Below are 27,155 nucleotides of genomic sequence, written 5' to 3' on the forward strand. Positions count from 1 at the left end.
AACCAGTGAAACTCGGCCCCGAACGCGGGCCTTCAACGCCTTCCCCGCCCCGCCCCGCCCGCGCCTGCGCCCTCCGCAGGCCGAAAGCCGCGGCGCCGAAGGGCCCCAACGGACCGCGGCTTGCCAGAAAAATAGCTCAGAGTCGCCAGGTTTAGGAGAGGCTGTGAAAGAAGACGAACCTCTTTGCCTTTGTATACTATACTGTGTTTCCTGTTTTGGATTGTAATTTTATATTTATGAATGTTTCCCCCTCTAGGCTGAGCTGCTTCAGGCAAACTCTTGTAGGCAAGAGTTTTATATTCAGCCGTTTGTCTAAACCGCGTCCGTGGATGGCATACTGCAAGACAGAGTATATGGCTCTGCACATGCCCAGTCAATATCGCAAACGTCATCCGAGTTTTATCTCAGAGCCTAAATCAATCCGGAAGGGAGGGAGAGAGAAAAAAGATGAAAAATCATTACCTACAGCACTTGAGAGAAGGATAAGAACTGAGAATGGAAGTCTTTAAACAGTTTTTGTTGAATCAAAAATAGATTTGTGATCTGCCAAGTTCTTGCCAAAGTTTATTGAGATCCAGGAAAGTGGAGTGCAATATGCTGTCACTGTTCACATAAAGAATAATTTTCAAATTTATTTCTCAAAAATAGTTAATTTTTTTAATGGTCTTTAAGTTCTTCTAAAATAGTGTTTCTCAAGTTTGCTTTTAGTAATGGAACCCTAGAATCTTTTTTAGGGAAGGAAACCTCAAGAGCCCAGAATTGAATTAATGTTAATCCCTGGTTCATAACACACTCTCATTTTTGATCTTTTTTTTTTTCATTTAAGTAGCATAAACATTTAATAATAAAATGGAGCAGCTGTGAACCTACAACCCACTCTAAGAACTACAAGTGGTTTCAGAGTGTGGTCCCCAGAGCAGCAGAACTAGCAGCACCTGGAACTTCGTTCGCTCTGTATATGCTTAGGCCCCATCCCGCACCTACTGAATCAGAAAACTCTGAGGGCACATTAAAGTTTGAGAAACACTGAACTAGAAAATTACCAGTGATTTAGATCTGTGTGCTCCCTTTCTTCTCGTACTGTCCTCCCCCCTGAGGTGGTCATTGTTCTGAATTTTGTTCCTGCACATTCGTGTTATCACATACATAGTATGTCTAAGTAACATTGTTTAATTTTGCTAATTTTTATTTAAATATTCTAAAAAGGATATAATACTACATGTAGTCTTCAACTTGCCTTTTTGTTCAACATTTTGTTGCTATATTAATCCATGTTGTTGCATGTAACTGCATTCATATGTTCTTAATACATGTAATTCATTCATTTTGCTGTATAATAACCTTTGAACACATATAGTAACTTGGATCTGATTTCTGTAGTGATATGATGAAACGTGGGCCAATCAAATTCTGTATAAGAGATACAAAAAGTAACTCTGGATACTCAGTTGATGTGCTTTTATTTAATCCAGCAGTTTAAGAATGACCTACAACCATCTGGTCTTCAACAAAGTTGATAAAAATAAGCAATGGGCAAAAGACTCCCTATTCAATAAATGGTGCTTGGATAACTAGCTAGCCATATACAGAAGATGAAACAGGACCCCTTTCCGATACCATATACAAAAATCAACTCAAAATGGATTAAAGACTTAAATGTAAAACCTAAAACTAAAAACCTTGGAAGGCAACCTAGGAAATACCATTCTGGACATAGGACCTGGCAGAAGGTCCTATGCAATTGCTTTTGAGGATGCCAAAAGCAATTGCAACAAAAACAAAAATTGACAAATGGGACCTAATTAAACTAAAGAGTTTCCGCATTGCAAAATAAACTATCAGTGGAGTAAGCAGATAATCTACAGAATAGGAGAAAATATTTTCAAACTATGAATCCAAGAAAGGTCTAATACCCAGAATCTATAAGCAATTTAAACAAATCGATAAGCAGAAAACAACCTCATTAAAAAGGCAAAGGACATAAATAGACACTTCTCAAAAGAAGATATACATGCAGCCAACACATATATAAAAAATGCTTAACATCACTCATCATTACAGAAATGCAAATCAAAACCACACTGCGATACCATCTCACACCAGTCAGAATGAGTATTATTAAAAAGTCAAGAAACAACAGATGCTGGCAAGCTTGCAGAGAAAAGGAACACATATACACTGCTGGTGGGAATGTAGATTACTTCAGCCATTATAGAAAGCAGTTTGGTGATTTCTCAAAGAACACAAAGCATAATTATGATTTGACTTGGCAATCCCATTATTGAGTATATATCCAAAGGAATATAAATCATTCTACTGTAAAAAAAAAAAAAAAAATGCACTCCCATGTTTATTGCAGCACTGTTCACAATAGCAAAGACATGGAATCTTCCCTAAATGCCCATCAACAGTAGACTGAATAAATAAAAGGTGGTACATATACACCATGGAATACTATGCAAACATAACAAAGAACAAGATCATGTCCTTTACAGCAACGTGGGTGGAGCTGGACGCCATTATCCTAAGTTAACCAACACAGGAACAGAAAACCAAATATCATATGTTCTTACTTATAAGTAGGAGCAAAACATTGAGTACATATGGACACAAAGAAGGAAACAGCAGACACTGGGGCCTGCTTGAGGGTGGAGGAAGAAAGGAGAGTGAGGACTGAAAAACCGCCTATCGGGTACTATGCTTTTTACCTGGGTGGAGAAATAATCTGTACACCAAACTGCCGTGACACACAATTTACCTGTGTAACAAACAGGCACATGTACCCCGAACCTAATACAGTTTTTTTTTTTTTTTTTTTTTTTTTTGAGACGGAGTCTCGCTCTGTCGCCAGGCTGGAGTACAGTGGCCGGATCTCAGCTCACTGCAAGCTCCGCCTCCCGGGCTTACGCCATTCTCTGCCTCAGCCTCCCAAGTAGCTGGGACTACAGGCGCCTGCCACCTCGCCCGGCTAGTTTTTTGTATTTTTTAGTAGAGACGGGGTTTCACCGTGTTAGCCAGGATGGTCTCGATCTCCTGACGTCGTGATCCGCCCCTCTCGGCCTCCCAAAGTGCTGGGATTACAGGCTTGAGCCACCGCGCCCGGCCACAAGTTTTTTTTAAAATGACAAGTGAAGGCCGGGCGCGGTGGCTCAAGCCTGTAATCCCAGCACTTTGGGAGGCCGAGACGGGCGGATCACGAGGTCAGGAGATCGAGACCATCCTGGCTAACAAGGTGAAACCTCGTCTCTACTAAAAATACAAAAAAACTAGCCGGGCGAGGTGGCGGGCGCCTGTAGTCCCAGCTACTCCGGAGGCTGAGGCAGGAGAATGGCGTGAACCCGGGAGGCGGAGCTTGCAGTGAGCTGAGATCCGGCCACTGCACTCCAGCCTGGGCGACAGAGCAAGACTCCGTCTCAAAAAAAAAAAAAAAAAATGGCAAGTGAACATAGGTAAAACCTAAAACTGAAAGGTATAGACAGCACCCTCCAGAACTGGCAGATAAATTGAAGCTAAGTGTCTGAGAAACCAGGTTATTCAGAAATTCTTACTATTTTTTTTCCCTTTTCCATTGAAGTGGTGCCTCGGCATACAAGTGTGCTATTTTTTTCTCCCATTAAAAAAAAAAACTCAACCTCCATTACTGCACCATTTCTTTCCTTCCCTTTAGAGCAGAATGCCTTAAAAGAAATGGCCATTGATACACACTTCAGTGATTCCAGTTTTGGCCCTTAGAAGCAATACTACTATTAACACTGTTGTATATGTCTCCTGGTGCCTATATGCTAAAGTTTCTGTTGGATATATACATGGGAATGAAATTGCTGGATCATAGAGAGTATGAGTGTTCCATTTTTCAAAATAATGCCAAGTTATTTTCCAATGGTTAAACATATTTACACTCTGCTCAGCAATATACCCTTGAATAGATCTCTCCAATACTTGGTATTGTCTGTGTTAATTTATGTCAGATATGTGTAAAGTATTATCTCACTAGTGTTTATTTATAACAGCAGTATTCACAAGAGACAAAAGGTGGAAATAGCCCACATGTCCATCATCTGATGAATGGATAAACAAATGTGATATATCTGTACAATGGACTATTACTCAGCAATAAAAAAGAATAAAGTGGGAGAGGGAAGATGGTGGTCAGGAGACAGGGCTGATGTGCAGCTCCCACTTGGATGAACAAAATAGTGTGGAGAGATTCACCATGAACTTTTGCTCCAGCAACCACTGCAGGAGCATATCAGGAAAACCAAAACAAATCACAAATCCTTTAAAATAACTGGCAGGCCACTACAAATTCCACAAGACAGGTGAAAATTTCTGGTGCTGTCTCAAAAACACCACCTCCCGGCTAGAGGTCAACCAACTCAGGACATTACAGCAACTCATGGCAGAACAACCCTGTTCCAAGGAAGGAGAAAACAACAGCTAATTCCACTGCCTGCAACATCCTGGCTAACCAGTGGTTCTGAATCTGTTCAGGTAACAGCTTCACTGCTGGCATAACCAGCATTTGAGAAAGCAGGCACACTAAACATATCTACAACCAAGGACTCTCACAGAGTCTATGTCACTCACCTACCATCTCTACCAGGACAGGTGCTGGTATCCACAACTGGGAGACCTAAAGATGAATTGCATCACAGGACTCTTCACAGACATTCCACAGCACCAGCCCTAGAGTAGCACCACTGGATGGCTAGACCCAGAAGAGCAATAACAATCAGTCTGCAGTATGGCTCACCAGACCCCCATCTTTAGGGAAAGGGGGAGTGCACCACATCAAGGGATCACCCCATGGGACAAAAGAATCTGAGCAGCAGCCCTTGAGTTTCAGATTGTTCCACTGAAATAGTCTACCCAAATGAGCAAGGATCAGAAAAGTAATTCTGGTGTTATGACAAAACAAGCTTCTATAACAACCCCAAAAGACCACACTAGCTCCCAGCAATGGATCCAAACCAAGAGGAAATCTCTGAATTGCCAGATTAAAAATTCAGAAGGGTGATTATTAAGCCACTCGAAAACATACCAGAGAAAGAAAATTTAAAAAACAATACAGAGTGTGGATGAAAAATGCTCCAGAGAAATAGATATCATAAAGAAAAAACTATCACAACATCTGAAAATGAAAGACACATTTAGAGAAATACAGAATACACTTGAAAGTTTCAACAACAGAATCAAACAAGTAGAAGAAGAACTTCAGAGCTCAAAGACAACGCTTTTGAATTAACCCAATCAGACAAGGACAAAGAAAAAAGAATTTTTAAAAAAACGAACAGGCCTGACACAGCTGGGATTACTCAGCACTTTGGGAGGCCGAGGCAGGCAGATTGCCTGAGGTCAGGAGTTCGAGGCCAGTCTGGCCAATATGGTGAAACCCTGTCTCTACCAAAAACACAAAAAAATTAGCCGGGTGTGGTGGCGTGCACCTGTAATCCCAGCTACTCGGAAAAGTGAGGCAGGGGAATTGCTTGAACCAGGGAGGTGGAGGTTGTGGTGAGCCGAGATCGGGCACTGCACTCCAGCCTGGGTGACAGAGCAAGACTCCGTCTCTAAAAAAAAAAAAAAAAACAAGACCTCCAAGAAAGTTGGAACTATGTTAAGCAGCCAAACCTAAGAATAATTGGTGTTCTTGAGGAAGAAGAGAAATCTAAGAGTTTGGAAAACATATTTAAGGAATAGTCAAGGAAAACTTCCCTGACCTCACTAGAGATCTAGACATCCAAATACAAGAAACTCTAAGAACATCTGGGAAATTCATCACAAAAAGATCATCACCCAGGCACATAGTCATCAGGTTATCTAAAGTCAAGACAAAGGAAAGAATCTTAAGAGCTGTGAGGCAAAAGCATCAGGTAACCTATAAAGGAAAACCTATGAGATTAACAACAGGTTTTTCAGCAGAAACTTTACAAGCCAGAAGGGACTGGGTTTGTCTTTAACCTCGTCAAACAAAATAATTACCAGCCAAGCATTTTGTATCTAGCAAAACAAAGCTTCATAAATGAAGGAAAAATAAAGTATTTTTCAGCAAAAAAAAAATGCTGAGAGAATTCACCACTAAACCAATCTAAAAGGCAAACTGATGTCACTTGCCTGCTTCAGACTCCTCACTTGATTATTTGACTCATCTTTGTTGCCTACAAAATAAAGTCCAAATTCCCTTTTGTATGGTATACAAAGTTCATTACAGCTTACCCCTTGCCTCCCTTACAGCTTAGTCTTTTCTCACATTTTATGTTCTAGTAATTGTCAACTGTTTCATGTTCCTTCGACATGCCATACTTTTTAGTGATTCCATGATTTTGCTCATGCTTTTCTCTTCTCCTGGCACAGGCTACCCACCTTTCTTTATCGTCTTAAAAATATTTATCCTTGATGACAACTCAGACATCATCCTCCAGGCTGAGTTAGAGGCCCCATCTTGAGTTTCTGTAGCATCTGTTACATACTTTTATTTCAGCATCTACCAAATTACATTGAAATTATCTGTATATAAGTCTGTATTCCCCATTACACTATAGTTTCTTTAGGGCAGAGGCCATGTTTAATTATCTTGTGTACCAGCACCTAGTTCAGTGGCTGGAATATAGCATGCATTTAATAAATATAATGGGTACTTAAATAATCTTCCAGGCACTTCAGGAGATGCTAGTGACCGTCAAAGATACCATTTCTGCCATACAGGACCTCACAGCCCACCATACTGAAGAAGATACGGAAAATGGCAGGCATGAAAGTACTGTGAACAGTCAGATGAATCACACTGGGTCAGAGTTGGCTGTCTTTTTAGTCAAAGTCATCCAGAAATTGCTTACCACCAACAGTGCTCATCCTGGAGCATGAAAGACTATGGAATTTTTCTCTAAGACATTTCTGAGAAATGAAACATTTAAAGGCAAGTAGGCAGTAGGAAAAGAAAAAAGGTAATAGTGATCTATAAAATAAATAATCCATCCCCCTTTTGAGAGTTTTCATGCTCAGGCTTCAATGTGATTGAAAAAATTTTTCAGGCTTGTATTCTCTAGAATCTCAACTGTGATAAGGGTTTATTTTGTAAATAATGGAAGCAGTGGCAGAATCACTTCCTTCCTATTCCTACTCCTAACCCTGTTTTATAATGTGCACACATCAACAAATGTATTTTGTGCCATCAGCCAGGCCTAGTGTTAAGATATGAGATAAGATTATCTCATTTAGCCTTCATAACAAGGCTATGAAGTAAGTACCGTATACAGGGGAGGAAACTGAAACTTGAAGAGGTCAAGTAACTTGCCCAAGATTACATCTCTAGTAGGCCTAAGAAGCAGGATTTGAACCCAGGCAGCCTGATTCCAGGGCTCGCCGTTTTGATGAGTGCACCATACTTCCTGACCTATAAAGGGTAAAATACAATAAACATACATTACAATTGGTCCATTATAAATTGTTCTTGACCTTGGGTAAATGGCAGTTTATAAGACTGAATGGGATTGGTGCAGTGGCTCACACTTGTAATCCCAGCACTTTGGGAAGCCGATCCAGAAGGATCACTTTAGCTGAGGATTTCAAAACCAGCCTGGGCGACATAGTGAGACCTTATCTTCACCAAAAATACAAAAAAGAGCCAGATGTGGTGGCATGTGCCTGTGGTGTTAGTGACTTGGGAAGCTGAGGTGGAAAGATCACTTGAGCCCGGGAGGTCAGGCTGCAGTGAACCATGATTGGGCCACTGCACTCCAGTTAGGTGACAGGCAAGACCACATCTCCAAAAAAAAAAAAAAAATTAAATTAATCAAGTTGTCATTTTTGTTTTATTTTTTAATGATGGATACGTTGAGATCTATAGAAGTATTAGTTGGTATCATAAGCCTTCTACTAGTAGAGTGTTTTAAACTATTTAAGGATGTTGGGGAAACTAATTACACACATAACTGTCTCTCCTTTGCAATTAAGTCTTTTTATGAAAACATTTTAATATAAATTTTTTATACTTTGCTGTTTTAATTAGCATATGATTTTTCCAACAGAAAGAAACTTCATGTGGAAAGAAATTCTCGAAAATACTATCTCAAGACTAAAGTGCTCTTTTTTAAAACTTTACTTTTCTCCTTTTAGACTCCAGAAATAGTTTCCTCATAAAGCTGACTTCCTTTCTGGAAATGATTTTTGTTTCTAAATATGTTGAGAATCCATTCTTTTCATTTTCTCTTTCTCTCTCTCTCTCTCTCTCTTTCTTTCTCTCTCTCTTTCTCTCTCTCTCTCTCCACCCCCCTACTGCCTCTCTCTCCCTTTCTCTCTCCTTTTGCTTTCTTGGTAGTAGCTGAGAGAGGAAGGAGGGTAGCAGGACAGAGAGAAGAGGGAAAACAGAAAAAGAATTGTATGCCACTATGTCTGAATATATCTTCTACTTGTAGATAATTACATCCAAGTTGCCCTTTTGCCTTTTTATTTCCGTTTTTGGACACCTCTTTTTATCATCCAGCCAACTAGGATAGACAAAGCACCGCTGGTGCCCTGAGTGGCAGAACTCTGGTAGGGGGCTGGCTGTAAATTGACGTGGCATGGAAATTCTCCGCTAAGTTGTAGCAGCTTGCATGTTTCTCTAAGATCAAGCCCAGCCTCCTGGAGCTGTAGCTTAATCATGGGTTCAGTGACTTTACAGAAAAATGGATAGAAAAATTCTTCAAATCCTTTCTTTGGACCCAGATGTTTTCTTTTTGGTTATCTATGGTTTAGCTGAAAACAAAATCAAAGCAGTTAAGTCTATAACTTTCTTTTTGCAGCTTAAACAACAGAATTTGCTGCTCTCCCTCCCCTTTCCTGCAATTTAATTCCTTACAGATTTTGCCATGGGGTGCGGACTTAGAAAGCTAGAAGACCCTGATGATAGCAGCCCTGGAAAAATATTTTCTACCCTGAAGAGACCGCAAGTGGAAACAAAGACAGAATTTGCTTACGAATATGTATTGCTGGATTTTACTCTACAAGGTACTTTTTGCTTCTATTTTGTTTGTTAAATGTTTCAGAGATAAGAGACTACTAGTTGTTTTTAGTGTTGACTTATAAATTTTTAAACTGTTCTTCATAATGAGATTGTATATTCAAACAATAATGCTTTGCTTCTTAATTATACTTTGTAAGATTTTTGTTTTGCTGTTTGCTTCCTCTTTTTTGGTAACATGGCTCATATGTACCTTCTAAAATTAGGAAAATTGCCTGGAAATACTTCTTTCGTTTTTAAATCAAATACTTATAATAGAAGGATTTACGAAAAATGCTTGATTTCCAGGACAAATAGCTATATAGCCTCAGTGAGACGGTTTGTATTGTGAAAAAGATTTGAAAATCACAAGAAGGTATTATGTAGGAAATATTACTTGCATCATATCATGGAAGAGTGTTTGCTAAGACAATTCTGAGGCTTTCAATTGTGTTAGACTCTGATTATGGTAGTCATTTGGTATTTTTGACCAAACTAGACTGTAAGTTTTGAATATGTAGTTAAAAAAAAAAAAGATAGCCTTCTGTAAGACACTTCCTTTACTCAGTGCCCTGTCCCCAACAGAGAAACTCTCTGTTCCAGAAAGTTGGAAACACAAATAAACAAGCCCAGATGGCAGCTCTGTGGAAGGAATCGAGGTGGCTCGATTTCACAAATACTTTGCCTCATTGCTTTTGGAAACTTTAGAGTACTGTACAACTGCATAGACAAAGCAGCTTTTAAAAAGAGCTGTATCTTTAATTATGAGGTACTAAAAATGAATTTTAGGGTACCTTGCTTGCTGTTAAAGTTATCAGATATTAGTATTTAAAGTTCTTATTATAGTTATATTTTTAATTCTAATGAGCCACACATTTTATCAGTTCTCAAAAAGTTTATACTAAATTATCATGTTGAATATTATCTTAATTTTTTCCAAATTTATTGTTTACACACATTCTCCTTTTTTTTTTTTTTGTCCTTTGCTCTAGAAACAGTGCATCTTTGTGCAAGAAGCAAGAGCAGCCCATTTTTCTTTGTCAAAAAGTAAGCTGGCCAGCAAACAGACTCCCTTCCAGGGACATACACAAAATCTGTACATAGACTTTTAACACGGTCACAGCCTATTTCTGTTTAAAGCTAAGGCTACCAAAGGAAAAAAAATTAATATTCTTAATTTCTTAATTTTCTTTTTAATTATGAATGTTAAAAATGGATTAAGATAATGACGATTATCAGAGAAGTATCCAAACAACGGTTTGAATTTTTTCTACACTTTTTCAAAAACCTTCATTTGAGAAAATATTTGTAATGTGGTGCTATGTTCACACCACTGATTTTCCTTGTCAATTTTTTTTTAGGACTAGTTTCTGTAAATCCATAGGAGACAGACACATACTTTCCTTAATCTTGAAACACTATCTATTCATGAATTTAGGTCAGAACCATTTTGATCTGTACTTTAGGATTCTCTGCACAATCCATCGTAGGATTATAGGGTTTAAAGTAACTTGAAAAGTTTTTCTGATTCATTTCCTTGCAATAATGTTAACATCTCAAACAAATTTGTATAAATACAGTCATCCTTGAATCAGAAAGATCTGCAGCTTTATTCAAAAGTCATTTGGGTTTTGTTATTCTCAGAAGCCCTTCTCTCTGTGAAAGGAATATAATTTCTACCTTCCACTCTAGGTGCTTAGAAGAGATAACAGAGTACCACACTATAAAAGTTTAAGTATGGGCAGAGTGTGCAAATGTTAACACATAAAGCAGGCACATACTTCAAGCTGCACCTGGTTCCTATTTGGTACAGGCACCTAGTCTCCTGGTGCCCCATTGCTCTCCAATTTTTCCACATGTTTTTGTTTTAGTTTTTCTTTGTTTCTGTCTTCCCCATTGCCTTTGCTTCAGAAGCCAGGACTCAGCATCAGCCCAGCTCCACAAACCACCCTCCAGGTCATAGTTTCCCTGCTGCTCTTCTGTTGTCTCTGACCTCCGGCTGCCACTCCAATGTATATAGGAGTGGGTCATGGGTGGGTTAAAACATGCCAGTCTTCTGTTTGGCACTGGTAATTCTGTCCTGGGATTGCTGGGAGGAGTCTTGAATAGTGGCACCTCCTGCCTGTCAGAGGCCACCATGGAATGAGCAACCTTTCAGGACATAAAACGGCCTGGTGATGGCTGTGTGTGCTCATGATGAGCCTGTCTTTTACGTTATTTTCCTCTGTTTTTTCCAAATAGAGGCCATGGCACAGAAAGTAGATCCAATGGGGGCAGGAGGAAGAGACCCTCTGAAAATCCACAGTGCCTTGTCCTGCATTATGGTGGTTGTAACTTTCTTGAGCAACTTATTTATTTTCCATTCAATTATATATCACTTTCAAAGCTCCACCCAGAAAACAAAACAACTTATACCTCCCATTCTCTCCTTATCTCTCTGTCTCTGTCTCTCTTCCTCTCCCTTCCCCACACTTTTCTTTTTCTTTTTGGCCTTTGAATCATTATTTGCATCTCTATAGGAGAAATCACAGCGTAGACTTGAAGCATACAAAGCTCTGGAGTCATAGTTTTGGGGTCCTAATCTAGGCTGAAAACTGTGGCAAATTTGTAAACGTTGCTCTGTGTCTGTTTCCTCATCTATAAAATGGGTATTCTCATGGTGCTGACATCACAGAGTTGTTTTAAGGATCAAAGGAACTAGCATAAGATGATCTACTTGGAAAGGTATCTGGCACTTAATAAGCACTTGATAAAAGTTAACTGTTATGATGCTTCCTCTGAGAATACCCTCTGTCTCCACATTCCTCCTTAACCCAGCTCCTGCAGGATGCTTTTTGACCAACCTATTGAGGTCATTAAAATAATTCCCACATTTCCCCTCTGATACATAATTATCAAGTATTGGTTACTTATATGTTCTCTTCAAAGGTTCATACACATTTTTCTTATTCTGGCCATAAAATTATTAGTTTGTGCAACTGCAACTCGACAAATGTTTTTGGAGTAGTTTCTGATTGTGTTGCCATGCTGGGTATCTTAGGTACTATGAAAGAAATAAAACACATAGCCCCTTCTTTCAAGAAATTTAAAGTCTCATCCAGGTAGGCCAAATTTTTCTGGAACTTTATGCCAAGTCTACCAATTGCACTAATGAGCTTTCGGTAAACTGTTTGTGATATGTTTTCTGGATTATTGTGTAGTAATGATTTCTTTCACTGTATTATGGTAAAGTAACAATTCATTATTCCTGCTTATTAGTGAGAATTTAAAGTCATCTAGAGATTTCTTATAGTATATCTATTTATATGTGTTTATGAAAGTATATGATGTATGTATATGAGTGTGTTATAGGGTTTCTTAACAAAAAGTTAAAATAACTCTACAAGTGATCCAAAAGGGTTAATTTACCTCCTTGTACAATTCCAGGAAACAATCTGAATAATAACAGCCTTAAGAATTTTTAGAGCATTTATAGCTTTGTGAGTAAAAAGAGGTTCTACAATACTAAAACCCAACAGAAAATTGGATGGTAGCTTCCTTATCTGAATTTCTGGTAGAATTACATAAAATATGAGTGAAATTTTGCTAGCTTCTAGCTTGCTTGTTATTATTAGAACAAGAAATTATATTTGTCTTTCATCATCACCATTAACAGGAATAGATATATATTATACATGTGCTCTGTAGAAAATGTTGATTAGCATCGGAAATATACAAAAGAATAAGACAGTTTCAGCCCTCAAATATTTTGTATTCAACTTGGTCAAACTGGACAAGATCATGAACTCATCAAGGTTAGGAATTATATCATCTACATCTTTATACACCCTGTGTCCAGCACGATGTTTGGAATATGAGTAATGATCAATATTCTTTGTCGAATGAGTCAATGAACAAAAAATTATAATACAAGGTACATATGGAGCAAATAGTGTGCTACAACAAGTATCAAACAAAGGAGAAATCAATTTTGAATAGGATCACTTGGAACCAGAGTTAGGACTTTAACTGACCCTTGAAGAAAGTGGCTTAAACAGAAAAAGATTAAGAGGTTGGAGTAAGTTCAAGGGCTAGTGAACACAGCAGTGAGCTAAAGGAAGTTTTCTAGGGAGGAAGCAGAAAGTAAGATTCTAAACTAATGGGATATGGGAAGGTTCTGGCTTAGCTAGGGAGTTAAGACCTAATTCTATGGAAGATAAATGGCGGTAAAGGCTGTTTGAACAAGTAGTTGATAGGGGCAGAAAAGTGTTTTAAGAAGATTCATGTGGAATTGCAGTGAGAAAGGATGGAGGCAAGAAGTCAAGGCCAATGATGAAGAAGATCTGTGGGTGAAGGTCAGTAATAGGGATAGGATACAAGGGGTAAATATAACAGATGTTATGAAGGAGGAACTTGGCCTGTGACTGACTGGATATGAAGGGATGGAAAGAATGAGGAATCCAGGATGACTTCCCAGTTTTGAGCCTGAGTGACTATGGAAATAATGAGTCCTCTTACAGAAGGAGGGGCACCCCAAAGGGAGTCTGTCTGTGGTCAAAGAGCAATTTCATTGCAGTCATGTTGCATTTGAGGTGGCAGTGGAAGATCTTAGTTGAGGCAGTTATGGATGCACAGCTGACTGAAAATTTCAGGAAGGAATTGAAATAGATTTTTTTTTTTGAGACAGGATCTCACTCTGTCATCCAGGTTGAAGTGCAGTGACTCAGTCACAGCTCACTGTAAACATGACTTCCCAAGCTCGAGCAATCCTCCTGCCTCAGCTGCTGGAGTAGTTGAGACTACACATGTGCCACCTTGCCTGGCTTATTTTTTAATTTTTTGTAGAGATGGAGGTCGGTCTTGCTATGTTGCCCAGACTGGTCTCAAACACCAGTGTTAGTAAATTGTTAGAATCATTTAGGGAAAAAATAGTGTGGCATTATCTACTTAGCTAAAGATATACCCAACAGAAATGAGTGTACATGTGTACCATGAGGCACTACAAGAATGTTCACAGAAGTATTGTTTGTAATAACCCAAAAGTGTAAACAACCCAGAACTCCAAAAAACAAAAGAATGGAAAAAATAAATTGTGGTATACTCACACAATACTGCAGAAGTCAGCAAATACTCTGTAAAGGGTTGGATGGTAAATATGAGGTCTCCGACACAACTGTTCAACTCTGCTGTTGTAGCGTGAAAGCAGTCGTAGACAACATATAACAAAACAGACCACAGGCTACAGTTGGCCAACTCTTACCACACTGCAGTGAAAACAGAGGAACTCCAATTACACAAGATGAATTCCACAAGCGATATTGAGTGAAGACAGACACACAAGTCCATGCTATGTGATTCCCTTTATATGGCTCAAATGGAAGTATAGTGTTTAGGGCTGCATTCTGGGAGTAAACTAAGAAGAAAGGAAAAAAAGTCATTATCATGAAAATCAAGGTATTGCAGAAAGGACGGGAGCATTGTGATTGGAAAGGGTAAAGGCTTCTGAAGTGCTGGCTATTTTCTAATTTTTGAATGGATAGTGGTTACCCTAGTGCAGGGGTCCCCAACCCCCAGGCTGCAGACTTGTACTGGTCTGTGGCCTGTCAGGAACAGGGCCACACAGCCAGAGATGAGCAGCAGGCCAGCGAGCACTACCGCCTGATTAGCAACAGCATTAGATTCTCGTAGGAGCATGTATTGTGAACTGCGTGTGCAAGGGATCTAGGCTGCACACTTCTTATGAGAATCTAACTAATGCCTGATGATCTGAAGTGGAACAATTTCATACTGAAACCATCCACTCCCCACCCCCATCCGTAGGAAAACTGCTTTCAATGAAACCAGTCTGTGGTGCCAAAAAGGTTGGGGACCGCTGCCCTAATGTTGGTAGTCTTAAGCATGTTTTGTGTGTTTTTCTTTTGTATGTTATATTTCCACTCACCCCAACCCAAAAAAAAGTTGAAAAAAAGAAAAGACTGAATAGGAAGTGAGTAGGGGTAAGGCAAATATGGCTGAAAGACAAAATGTAAAAATACTCAGAAGGGACACAAAACTCTGTGGTCTGTCTGGAAACTGAAAATAAAACAGAATGGTAGGAATGTAGCATATTAAGGAGATAGCAGTGAAACATAACACTTCAGGAGTTTGGTCATAATTTGGTCCTTCATATATCTGCCTATAATAATGAACTACATAGCTCAATAGAGTTTTATTGTATTTTAAAATTGCAGTTAGGAAGAACCAAAACAGTGAGTAGATAATCACACATTGAGTAGATCATCCAAGAGAAAACACTGGAATTCCACAGAAAGTGACAAGAAATACCTAAAACAAGGAAGGAGAAGGAAGTGAGGCAGCTTGTTCGGTTGGGATCAGCTGAGGGCTGAGAGAGACTCCCCAGTATGGAGAAAGGTTAAGGGAGAGACCCTCAGTACTTCACCTTCCCACTGTGGAACCCTGCAGTTTTAACCATGGGAGAGCTCCTCAACCCTTGAGGCCCTGAAACTAACAGGGAGCTGCCAAGAGATTGTGCCACAGGACTGTCCCAGGGACGAAGGGCATACTGGGTCCCAAACACTCCCTGAGACTTAGGCAGCTACAGCAAGGCACCATTTTAGAGCCCCATCCCCAATAGACTGAGTACTGTCCTAGATCTCAGTGATGCTAGGGCTGAGCCACAAGAGATATGCGGACTACTGCCCTGTGACTGAGGCACAAGCGACTGCATGCAGGCTACTGCAGCCAGGCCTGAGGTACAATCCAGGTGCAGGCTACTGCCAGGTGCAGGTACATGCCTCTGGGCTGAGGCATCAATGACCACAGGCTACCATGCCCAGAGCTGAAGTGCTACCAAGGCAAAGGCTATCACAGCAGAGGCCAAGGCACAAGCATCCCATGTGTTCCCCACCTGTCCAGGCTGCCACCACTGAAGGCAGCACCTCCCACCCCAGTGACAGGACAGCAGCATGGCCACTGCTGCCCCCAACCTAAGCATTCCACTGGTGGCCTGGGGAACATCCCACTCCTGCTTACCATGACTGGTGCCTGCATGTGCTATCGGAGGACTGAGGACAGCCCCTCTAGCCTAGCTTCACTCCCCTCAACATGCCAGAGCACACAGCCCAGAGGTCAGGGGATTGTTCAGCTAAGTTCACCACCACTGGCACCTGAACACTCCTTCCAGAAACCTACCCATCTGGCTGCTGTCACTATAGCTGGCACCTATCTGCATGCACCCACCTGCAGGTCTAGAGACTGGCCTACTCAGCCCACCACAGACACTGCCAACACCAGGTTGCACTGCTTGCAACCCAAAGGTTGTCCCATCACTGTCACTGCAATCACCCATGCCACACTGGCTCTCCAAGGGACCAACAACCCTCCCACCCACCCAACCCACTGCTACCACTACTGGCAAAATTAAACTTCCTGGAAGTCCAAGAATTGGCCCACCTGGACCTGCTAACACCACTGCCAACATGTGCCTCACTGGGTCCCAAAGACAGGCATGCTCAACCGTCTGCTGCCACCACTGGGGCCCAAAGACTGGCCTACTTGGCATCCCAGTCCCCAACAAAACCTCACCACAGCATCCACTAATAACCACACCCTAAGCCTCCATGGAAATCATAGCTACAACTGATGTTGTTTACAGCCAAATCATACAGAGACTACATTATTGCACGCACCCAGAATCAAAGCCAAAGCATCCTACCCAACCAACACCATAGATACATCCTCAGGAAAAACCTTTTCCACAAAAGCAAATTCAAAAAATTGGAAGAAGTGGCTGTTACACCAGATGTATAGATATCAACATATGAATGCAGGACACATGAAAGTATAAGGAAATGTGACACCTCCACAGAAATGCCATAATCCTCAGGCAACAGATTATAAACAAAAAGAAATTCATGAAATTCCAGAAAGAATTAAAATTTTTTTTTTTTTTTTTTTTTTTGAGACGGAGTCTCGCTCTGTCGGCCAGGCTGGAGTGCAGTGGCCGGATCTCAGCTCACTGCAAGCCCCGCCTCCTGGGTTTACGCCATTCTCCTGCCTCAGCCTCCCGAGTAGCTGGGACTACAGGTGCCTGCCACCTCACCAGCTAGTTTTTTGTATTTTTTAGTAGAGACAGGGTTTCACTGTGTTAGCCAGGATGGTCTCGATCTCCTGACCTTGTGATCCGCCCGTCTTGGCCTCCCAAAGTGCTGGGATTACAAGCTTGAGCCACCACGCCCAGCCTCAAATTATTAACTCTAAAGAAGCTCAGTGAAATACAAGAGAATTCTGAAAAATAATACAAATAAATCAGAAAAGCAATTCAGGATATGAATGACAAGTTTACCAGAGAGATAAATATAAAAATAAACCCAGCCAGGCACAGTGGCTCATGCCTGTAATCCCAGCACTTTGGGAGGCTGAGGCAGGCAGATCACTTGAGGTCAGGAGTTTGAGACCAGCCTGGCCAACATGGTGAAACCTCGTCTCTACTGGAAAAAATAAAATAAAATTAGCTGGGCATGGTGGCACGTGCCTGTATTCCCAGCTACTCAGGAGGCTGAGAAAGGAGAGTCACTTGAACCCAGGAAACAGTGAGCCGAGTGCCACTGCACTCCAGCCTCGTAGCCTGGACAAGTAAGACCTTGTCTCAAAAAGTAAAAATAAAAATGAACCAAACGGGAATTCTGGAACTGAAGAATTCCTTGAATTAAATATAAAATACATTCAAGAGCTTCAACAATAGACTAGATCAAACAGTAGAAGGAATCTCAGAACTCAAAGACAAGTCTTCAGAAATAATCCAGTCAGACAAAAGTAAAGAAAAAAAAAGAATTTAAAAGGATGAACAAAGTCTTCATGACATATGGAACACCATGAAGTTACCAAATACTCAAATTATTGGAATCCCAGAAGGCAAAACAAGAATGAAAGGGTTAGAAGACCTATTTAATGAAATAATAGATGAAAACTTCCCAAGATTTAGACATTCAGGTACAGGAGGCTCTGAGATCCCCAAACACATACAATGCAAAAAGATCTTCTCCATAGCACATTATAGTCAAACCATCTAATGCTAAAGACAAAGAGAGAATTCTAAAAACAGCAAGAGAAAAGTATCTAGTCACCTATAAAAGAACTCCCATCAGACTAACAGCAGATTTCTCAGCAGAAACTTTACAGACCAGGAGAGAATGGAATGACATGTTCAAAGTGCTCAAAGAAAAAAACTGCCAGCCAAGGATACTACATCCAGCAAAATTGACCTTCATAAATTGAGAAATAGGGCTGGGCGCAGTGGCTCATGCCTGTAGTCCCAACACTTTGGGAGGCCGAGGCACTCAAGGTTAGGATTTCATGACCAGCCTGGCCAACATGGTGAAGCCCTGTCTCTACTAAAAATACAAAACTTAGCTGGGCGTGATGGCAGGCACCTGTAGTCCCCACTACTCAGGAGGCTGAGGCAAGAGAAATGCTTGAAGCTGGGAGGCAGAGGTTGCAGTGAGCTGAGATTGCACCACTGCACTCCAGCCTGGGTGACAAAGTGAGACTCCATCTCAAATAAAAAATAAAAAAAGGAGAAATAAAGTCTTTCCCAGACAAGCAACAGCTGAGAGAATTCACAACCACTACTGCAGCCTTACAAGAAATGTTCAAGGGAGTTCTAAACCTGGGAAGTGAAAGGACAACATTTACCATCATGAAAAGTATACAAAAGTATAAAACTCACTGGTAAAGTAAACACACAAATGAAGAAGAGAAAGGACTCAAATGGCACCACTGCAAAAAACCACCAAGCTACAATGATAAACAGGAAGAGCAAAATAAAGGAACAAAGAACATACAGAAAAAAATTAACAATATGTATGATAGGAACAAAAACTCACATTTCAGTAATAACTTTGAATGTAAGTAGATTAAATTCTCCACTTAAAAGATATAGACTGGCTGAATGGATTTAAAAACATGATCCAATTACATCTTGCCTATAAGAAATGCACTTTACCTATAGAGACATATAGACTGAAAGTAAAGGGATAGAAAATGATATTCCATGTAAATGGAAACCAGAAGTAAATAGGTATAGCTATACTATATCAGCTAAAAGAGTCAAAACAGCAAGTCAAAAACAGTAAAAAAAAAAAAAAAAAAAGACAAGGTACATAATGAATGATAAAGGAATAAATCCAGCAAGAGGATATAACAATTCTAAACATATATGCACCCAACACTGGAGCACCCAGATTTGTAAAGCAAATATTACTAGATCTAAAGAGAGAGATAGACTTCAATGTGAGATTAGTGGAGTACTTCAACCCACTTTCAGCATTAGACAGATCATCCATACAGTAAATAACAAAGAAACATTGGATTTATTTATTATAAACCAATAGATTTTAATTTTGAGCAGTTTTAGTTTTACATAAAAATTGAGCAGAGAATATAGAGGGTTCCCTCATATGTCTTCACTGCTCCCCCCCCACCATTTTCCTGATTATTAACTTTTTAAAATAATGTCAATTTTTATTTTAGATTCAGGAGGTACATGTGCAGGTTTGTTACATGGGTATATTGCATGATGCTGAGGTTTTGGGTTCAACCGATCTTGTCAGCCAGGTAGTGAGCATAGTGCCCAATCCTCCTGCCTCAGCCTCCCAAATTGCCAGGAGTACAGGCATAAGCCACTGCACCTAGCCAACTATTTTTTTCTTTGAGATGGGGTCTCCCTTTGTCTCCCAGGCTGGAGTGCAGTGGTGCAATCATGAATCACTGCAGCATCAACTTCCTGGGCTCAAGCAATCCTCCCACCTGAGCCTCCTGAGTAACTGGGGACTACAGGCACACACCACCACATCTGGCTGATTTTTGTATTTTTTGTAGAGACTGGGTTTTGCCATGTTCCCAACACATAGAAATAATAAATACTTGCCCGGGCGCAGTGGCTCACACCTGTAATCACAGCACTTTGGGAGGCCACGGCAGGCAGATCACTTTAGTTCAGGAGTTCAAAACCAGCCTGGCCAACATGGGGAAACCCCATCTCTACAAAAAATACAAAAATTAGCCAGGCATGGTGGTGGCACACGCCTGTAATCCCAGCTACTCGGGTGGCTGAGACACGAGAATCACTTGAACCTGGGAGACACCACTGCATCTTGTTGCCTGGGCGACACAGTGAAACTGCCTCAAAAAACAAAAATTAAAAAAAAGAAATGATAAATACTCAAAGTAATGAATACCTCAAATACCCTGACCTCATTATTACACATTCTATGATTGTAACAAAATATCATATGTACTTCATAAATATGTAAAAAACTGAGTCAATTTTTAAAACTGCAGTTATATTACTTCAATTAATACATAAATGAGTGACTGCAGGGATGGAAGCTTTCATTGAAAACATAATAACAATTCAGATGTTATTTATATAGTAGTGTATATTTCTAAGTTACTGAAAACATTTTGATAAATAACATAAATCAGATACTCCTTCTAATAGCCATGCATTAAATCGGTTAACAATTTATTATGGTTTAAAAGCTTTAACCCAGCTCATGTCTGAATTTTATTTTCACAAATTCTGAATTAATATGATCCAGATCAATGAAGTTTTGCTTCTCTGTAGGCACTAGAGTACACTGGCTCTGGACTCACTCTGTCTGGAGTCGATCACAGCCTCACACTTAGTAGCAATTTGGGCCAGTAACCTAGTCCCTTTCTTCCTGAGTTTCCTCATCTGAAAATAATGATAATACTTACCTTATAGGATTTTTGCAAAAATTAATTAAGAATTGGCACATAAAACACTTCACATATTGACTGGCACAAAATATGTACTTGGAATGTTACTTACTATTTTTTAGTATAATTGCTAGATAAAATACAGAGATTGACAGTCTATTCCCTTTTGAAAATGTGGACTTGCTAGTGTTTGTACATAGTATTTTTGTTTTTTTTTCTTTTTTTGAGACAGAGGTTTGCTCTTTTTTGCCCGTGCTGGAGTGCAATGGTACCACCTCAGCTCACTTGCAATCTCTGTCTCCCGGGTTCAAGCAATTCTCCTGCCTCAGCCTCCCGAGTAGCTGGAATTACAGGCGCATGCCACCACGCCAGGTTTATTTTGTATTTTTAGCAGAGGTGGAATTTTACCATGTTGGCCAGGATAGTCTTGATCTCCTGACCTGCAGTAATCCACCTGCCTCAGCCTCCCAAAATGCTGGGATTACAGGCATGAGCTACTGCACCAAGCCTGTACATTGTATTTTTATCTGAGAAAATAATATCTTTTTTTTTTTTTTTTTTTTGAGACAGAGTCTTGCTCTGTTGCCAGGCTGGAGTGCAGCAGCACGATCTCTGCTCACTGCAACCTCCACCTCCTGGCTTCAAGTAATTCTCCTGCCTCAGCCTCCCAAGTAGCTGGGACTACAGGAGAGCACCACCATGCCGGGCTAATTTTTGTATTTTTAGTAGAGGCGGGGTTTCACCATGTTAGCCAGGATGGTCTCGATCTCCTGACCACCTGATCTGCCCGCCTCAGCCTCCCAAAGTGCTGGGATTACAGGCATGAGCCTCCGTGCCCAGCCCTAATATTTCACAAGTATTTCAAAAATACACACCAATCATCACAAGTAAATTGGTGGAAAGAAAATATGTATGTCTTGGACTATTTTCATAGAGTTACATCATCAGAGCAAAACTTTTAGCATTGAACAAAGTCAACTTTAATATATGACTTTATGTTAAAAGTCATAGTATATGACTTTTTCTATTTTTAAAATTCAATCTTTGTCTATGAAGCTTTTAAGCAAAAGAGCATAAAAAGTCTTTGATGTTTTATTTTAGAAACTGTAAGAATAAATGAAAAATGTTACTTAACCTTCAGCATATTTTAATTTTAATAATAACATTCATTTTGCACAGTTTTCAAAGCAATTGCAAAATGCTTTCTTTCATGAGTTCCTCATGATAGCCTTGCAAGATATATAAAGCTCTTACAAATAATGTAGCATCAATTTAACAGTAACCAACCACACCCATTAAAGCTGTAAACAACCCCATTTGTTTCTTCCACCAAAGAACTGAGAAAGAACTGCTGGTGGTTGGGGAGCTAAGAAGAGAAGGCTTGCAGCTACTCCTAACCACCTGTGCTGTTCAAATTCTAGCTAAACTACCATTACCTCCCCCTTAATTTCCTCTGTTTAAAAAGTAATAGGGGCCAGGTGCAGTGGTTCATGCCTGTAATCCCAGAACTTTGGAAAGTCTAGGTAGGAGGATAGCCTGAGCCCAGGAGTTCAAGACCAGCCTGGGCAACATGGAGAAACCCCACCTCTGCAAAAAAAAAAAAAAAACTACAAAAAATTAGCATGGTGTAGTGGCATGCACCTGTGGTCCCAGCTACTCAGGAGGCTGAGGTGGGAGGATCACCTGAGCCCAGGAGGTCAAGACTGCAGTAAGCCAAGATGACGCCATTGCACTCCAACCTGGGCAGCAGAGAGAGACACTGTCAAAAAAAAAAAAAAGACGACTATGTGCATGCTTAGGGGTCACACACCCTACATAAGTAAGGTTTATGAAGACCAGGCATTGGAAGGAAGTCAAATCCAAGTCCTTAAAGGATACTCATTTTTTTTCTAAAAAATATATGTTTTTAAGAAATAGGTCTTAGACAAGGTAGCATGAGGGGTGAAAAAAACATAATAAAGGCTCTGATATTACTGCCCCAGCATAAGGACATCAAATCAAAGACTTGGCCTCAAACACTGAGCATATCGTGGAAACATAATTATTCACTCTGGTGAGTGCTGATGAAAATTCCTCACTCTATAGGCACAGCTCTCCCCTTCTTCACATCTCTAAACTGAAGCAGGTTTGAATACCTAGGAAGTTCCTAACAGCCCTCCCATCTCATTTCTGCACGGTTTTTTTTTTTTTTTTTTTTTTTTTTTTTGAGACGGAGTCTCGCTGTGTCGCCCAGGCTGGAGTGCTGTGGCCGGATCTCAGCTCACTGCAAGCTCCGCCTCCCGGATTCACGCCATTCTCCTGCCTCAGCCTCCCGAGTAGCTGGGACTACAGGCGCCCGCCACCTCGCCTGGCTAGTTTTTTGTATTTTTTTAGTAGAGACGGGGTTTCACCATGTCTGCACGGTTTTAAACATCATTAAGAACCAGAAGAATTGGCCGGGCGCGGTGGCTCAAGCCTGTAATCCCAGCACTTTGGGAGGCCGAGGCGGGCGGATCACGAGGTCAGGAGATCGAGACCCTCCTGGCTACACGGTGAAACCCCGTCTCTACTAAAAAATACAAAAAACTAGCCGGGCGCAGTGGCGGGCGCCTGTAGTCCCAGCTACTCGGAGGCTGAGGCGGAGAATGGCGGGAACCCGGGAGGCGGAGCTTGCAGTGAGCCCAGATCGCGCCACTGCACTCCAGCCTGGGCGACACAGCGAGACTCTGTCTCAAAAAAAAAAAAAAAAAAAGAACCAGAAGAATTACGTGAATGAAAGTTCTCAACAAAATTCCTACATTTATTGCTCCTCTTCTTGCTCCGGGATTTACCTTCCTTGAATGATGATGACATGTTTACAGCAACTTCCAGTGTTTACATTACAACTCCCAATGTTTACACTCCTTTTGTTTACATCAGGTCTCAATAATGAGGACAACTTTCTTATAGAGTGAACCTCAGCCCCCCATCACCAGGATTCTCCCATCCCTACAAATGAGGAAAATGAGAAAAATGTTTAAATAACATCATGTTTAAAACCATGCGGAAACGAGATGGGAGGGCTGTTAGGAACTTGCTAGGTATTCAAATCTGCTTCAGTTTAGAGATGTGAAGGGGAGAGCTGTGCCTGTAGAGTGAGGAATTTTCATCAGCGCTCACCACAGTGAATAATTATGTTTCCACAATAGGCTCAGTCCTTGAGGCCAAGTCTAGGAAAACCAGATCACTTTTTCTGTATCCTAAAAGGCTGAACACTGTCTCAAATGGTCTAGGTGGCTTGACCTGGACCTGGGCACACTCTGGTCTACAGAATCCCTGGGGTGACCCAGGACAGAAGTTACAATCTAATGAGACTCAGGCTGTACTTAGCCTTCAGACAGGTCTCTTTTCGGGTGGACAGTATTAAATATTTTAATTAATTGTCACTTTTTTAAATTGGGAAATATTATATAAGAATTGGATTTAGGGGTTTTCTTAAAAATTAGACGATCCTTGGCCAGGAATAGCAGCTCATGCCTGTAACCCCAGCCCTTTGGGAGGCCAAGGCAGGAAGATCACTTTAGGCCAGGAGTTCAGTACCAGCCTGGCCAAATAGCAAGACCCCATCTCTACCAAAAAATATGTATATATTTTTATTTTTTTAACTGAGAAGATCCAGTGACCTGGGCCCACAATTCCACGTGGCAGCACTGGGCCCAGGGATGGTGCAGTCTTTGGATGAGGCTTTGAGTGTTCTCCTCCAGGCCCTGCAGCCTCATCCTGTGTAGCTCCTTTCTTTGTTTTATCAGCCTAGTACATATGGGGCATTTGAGTCAAGGACTCTGTGTAGTAGATGAGTTTGAGCTAGAGACCACTGATCTTAGATCTAGGGACTCCTGATCTAAGTCTGAGTTAGGGACGCAAGATCTAGAGCATGAGTTCAAGATTTCTGCTCTGGAGTGTGAGTCAGAGACCTCTAATCCAGAGTTCTGTAGTTTGGGAACCAGGCCATGTTTTTGAAATATATTCAAATCCCTACCGTGATCTTCCTGGAGATTTTTTAAACCAACAATGACTTATCTCTAAGGGCACCTTCATTTGAAACTATCTTCTCAGAGCTGGACTATCAACAAATGGGCAAATCACTGATGTTTATTTGAGTGTTTACTTTGTGCCAGGCCCTGGACTCACGTTTTACAATTATTTTCACAATAACTCTGTGAAGTTAATACTATTCTTTATTCCTGTTTCAGAAAGGAAAGGTAACTTGTTCTAGATCACATACTTAGTAAATGGCACAATCAGGATTCGAACCCAGGTGAATTGCTTCCAGACCTAATGCTCTTAAAGAGAATAGTGTACTGCCTCTCTTTCCACAATAGAGGACCTTATTACAAAGCAACCAATGGTTGTAGAGCACTTACTATGTGCCAGACACTCTCTAGGAACAAAGACTAATTTATTAGTCCTCCTAACAACCATATAAGGAGGATTCTGATTATTCTCATTTTGCAAATGAGGAAACTAAGGCACATGGAAGGGAAATACCTTACTAGGTGTGGCAGAGCTAGGATTTGGATCCAGGAAGTCTGGTGCTAGAGTCTATGGCCTAAACCACTGCTCCATGAGTACCCTGGAGCTCTGTTAGTGAAATATATTAATAGTACGCCCAAGTTTTCATTCAGTGGGTCCTTTAATAAGTATTTTTAGGTACTTACCGTAATGTCATCTCTATGCTGGGTGCTACAGTTTTATGAAAAGACATTGATCTCCAGATAGGAGAACATGCACACTTGAAACAGTTGAATATTAATGTAAAGCAGTGGGCCCAAAACAAATAAGGTGTGTTTTTGTTTGTTTGTTTGTTCGAGATGGAGTCTTTCTCTGTTTCCAGGCTGGAGTGCAGTGGCGCGGTATCGGCTCACTTCAACCTCCACCTCCTAGGTTCAAGCAATTCTCCTGCCTCAGCCTCCCAAGTAGCTGGGACTACAGGCACACATCACCACGCCTGCCTAATTTTTGTATTTTTAGTAGAGACGGGGTTTCACCATGTTAGCCAGGATGGTCTCTATCTCTTGACCTCGTGATCTGCCTGCCTCGGCCTCCCAAAGTGCTGGGATTACAGGCATGAGCCACCAAGCCCAGCCCCATGATCTATACATAAGCTTATGTTCAAATATGTTAATTAGCACCGATGTACAACATTTGTTCTCCCTTTCTAACTTTTCTGGATTTCTCAGTTTGTAATTCCTCCTGAAACTTTTATGTGTGTGTGTATGTGTTTCTTGCATTAACATTTCTACTATGGTGAGACTCAGGACAATATCCTTACTTTATTGAGAGTGCAAGAAGATGTGGATTAGACCAGAAAAGCAGAACTTATTCCAATGATGCAAAATTTTTCTGACATCACCAGAGACGAGGTATTTCTTGGGAACACATTCTGCACCTAAACAGGAGCCTCTTTAAGCATCAGTTTTATCCTATTATAGCTATCTTCTTGGTGATTATTTTAACATATTACATAATTCTGCTTTTAAGAACTGTGTTCTGAAACAACAGAATGAAAGGGGGATGATTTCATTATTGTTATCGGTTTAAACGAATGACATGTATAAAAGCCCTTTATGTTGTGGCCCCAGACCAATGTTTGTATAGCTCCTTTTTTTTTTTAGACAGAGTCTTGCTCTGTGGCCCAGGTTGGGGTTGGGGTGCAGTTGCCCCATCTTGGCTCACTGCAACCTCCGTCTCCCGGGTTCAAGCAATTCTCATATCTCAGCCTCCAGAGTAAGTGGGATTACAGAAGTGCACCACCACTCCAGGCTAATTTTATATTTTTAGTAGAGATGCGGTTTCACCATGCTGGCCAGGCTGGTCTCAAACTCCTGACCTCAAGTGATCCTCCCACCACGGTCTCCCAAAGTGCTGGGATTACAGGCATGAGTCACCATGCCCAGCCTATATTTGTGTAGTTATTTTATCCAGTTTTGTAATTCATTTTATTCCCTCTGGCGTCATCTGTCTCTTTTGCTATTATCATTGTGTCCTTGCTACTTCTAACCCAGTGGATCTCCAAGCCTCCACCAAAAGACTTGGCACTGGACATGAGATGCTCTTAGATTGTATACACAGACACAGAATTAAACATTGGATCACTTAAACAGAAAAGTATGCCCTTTTCAACTTCATTTAAGCCTCCCCATCAGTTTGGAGTTAATATGTCTTTAACATCCCTCTAATGGCTAATTTTTCTCCTTTTTTTTTTTTTTTTTTTTAAGACAGAGGCTATTGCCCAGGCTGGAGTGCAGTGGTGTGATCATGGCTTACTCAAGAAGTTGTAGCTTCAAACTCCTGGGCTTAAGCGATCCTCCCACCTCAGCCCCCACGTAGCTGGGCCTTATAGGCACATGCCACCATGCTCAGCTAATTTTTAAACTTTTTGTAGAGACAGAGTCTCATTATAGCCCAGTTTCATCTCAAACTCCTGGCCTCAAGTGAT

At 40.8% G+C, this 27,155-nt stretch overlaps 1 protein-coding gene across 3 annotated transcripts in view; it reads left to right on the plus strand.

Moving 5' to 3' along the window:
* Positions 1-8,196: 8,196 nt before the first annotated feature.
* Positions 8,197-27,155, plus strand: part of RFTN2 (raftlin family member 2) — a 90,231-nt gene continuing 71,272 nt past the window's right edge. For all 3 annotated transcript variants that reach the window (XM_033230749.1, XM_033230751.1, XM_033230750.1), the window contains exon 1: positions 8,197-8,985. In XM_033230749.1, coding sequence (XP_033086640.1) covers positions 8,847-8,985 — 139 coding nt within the window. In that variant the 5' untranslated portion in view covers positions 8,197-8,846. The remainder of the gene's footprint in view (positions 8,986-27,155) is intronic.

This window comes from Trachypithecus francoisi, unplaced genomic scaffold, assembly GCF_009764315.1.
Source record: "Trachypithecus francoisi isolate TF-2019V2 unplaced genomic scaffold, Tfra_2.0 Lachesis_group13, whole genome shotgun sequence".
Classification (NCBI taxonomy): Eukaryota; Metazoa; Chordata; class Mammalia; order Primates; family Cercopithecidae; genus Trachypithecus; species Trachypithecus francoisi.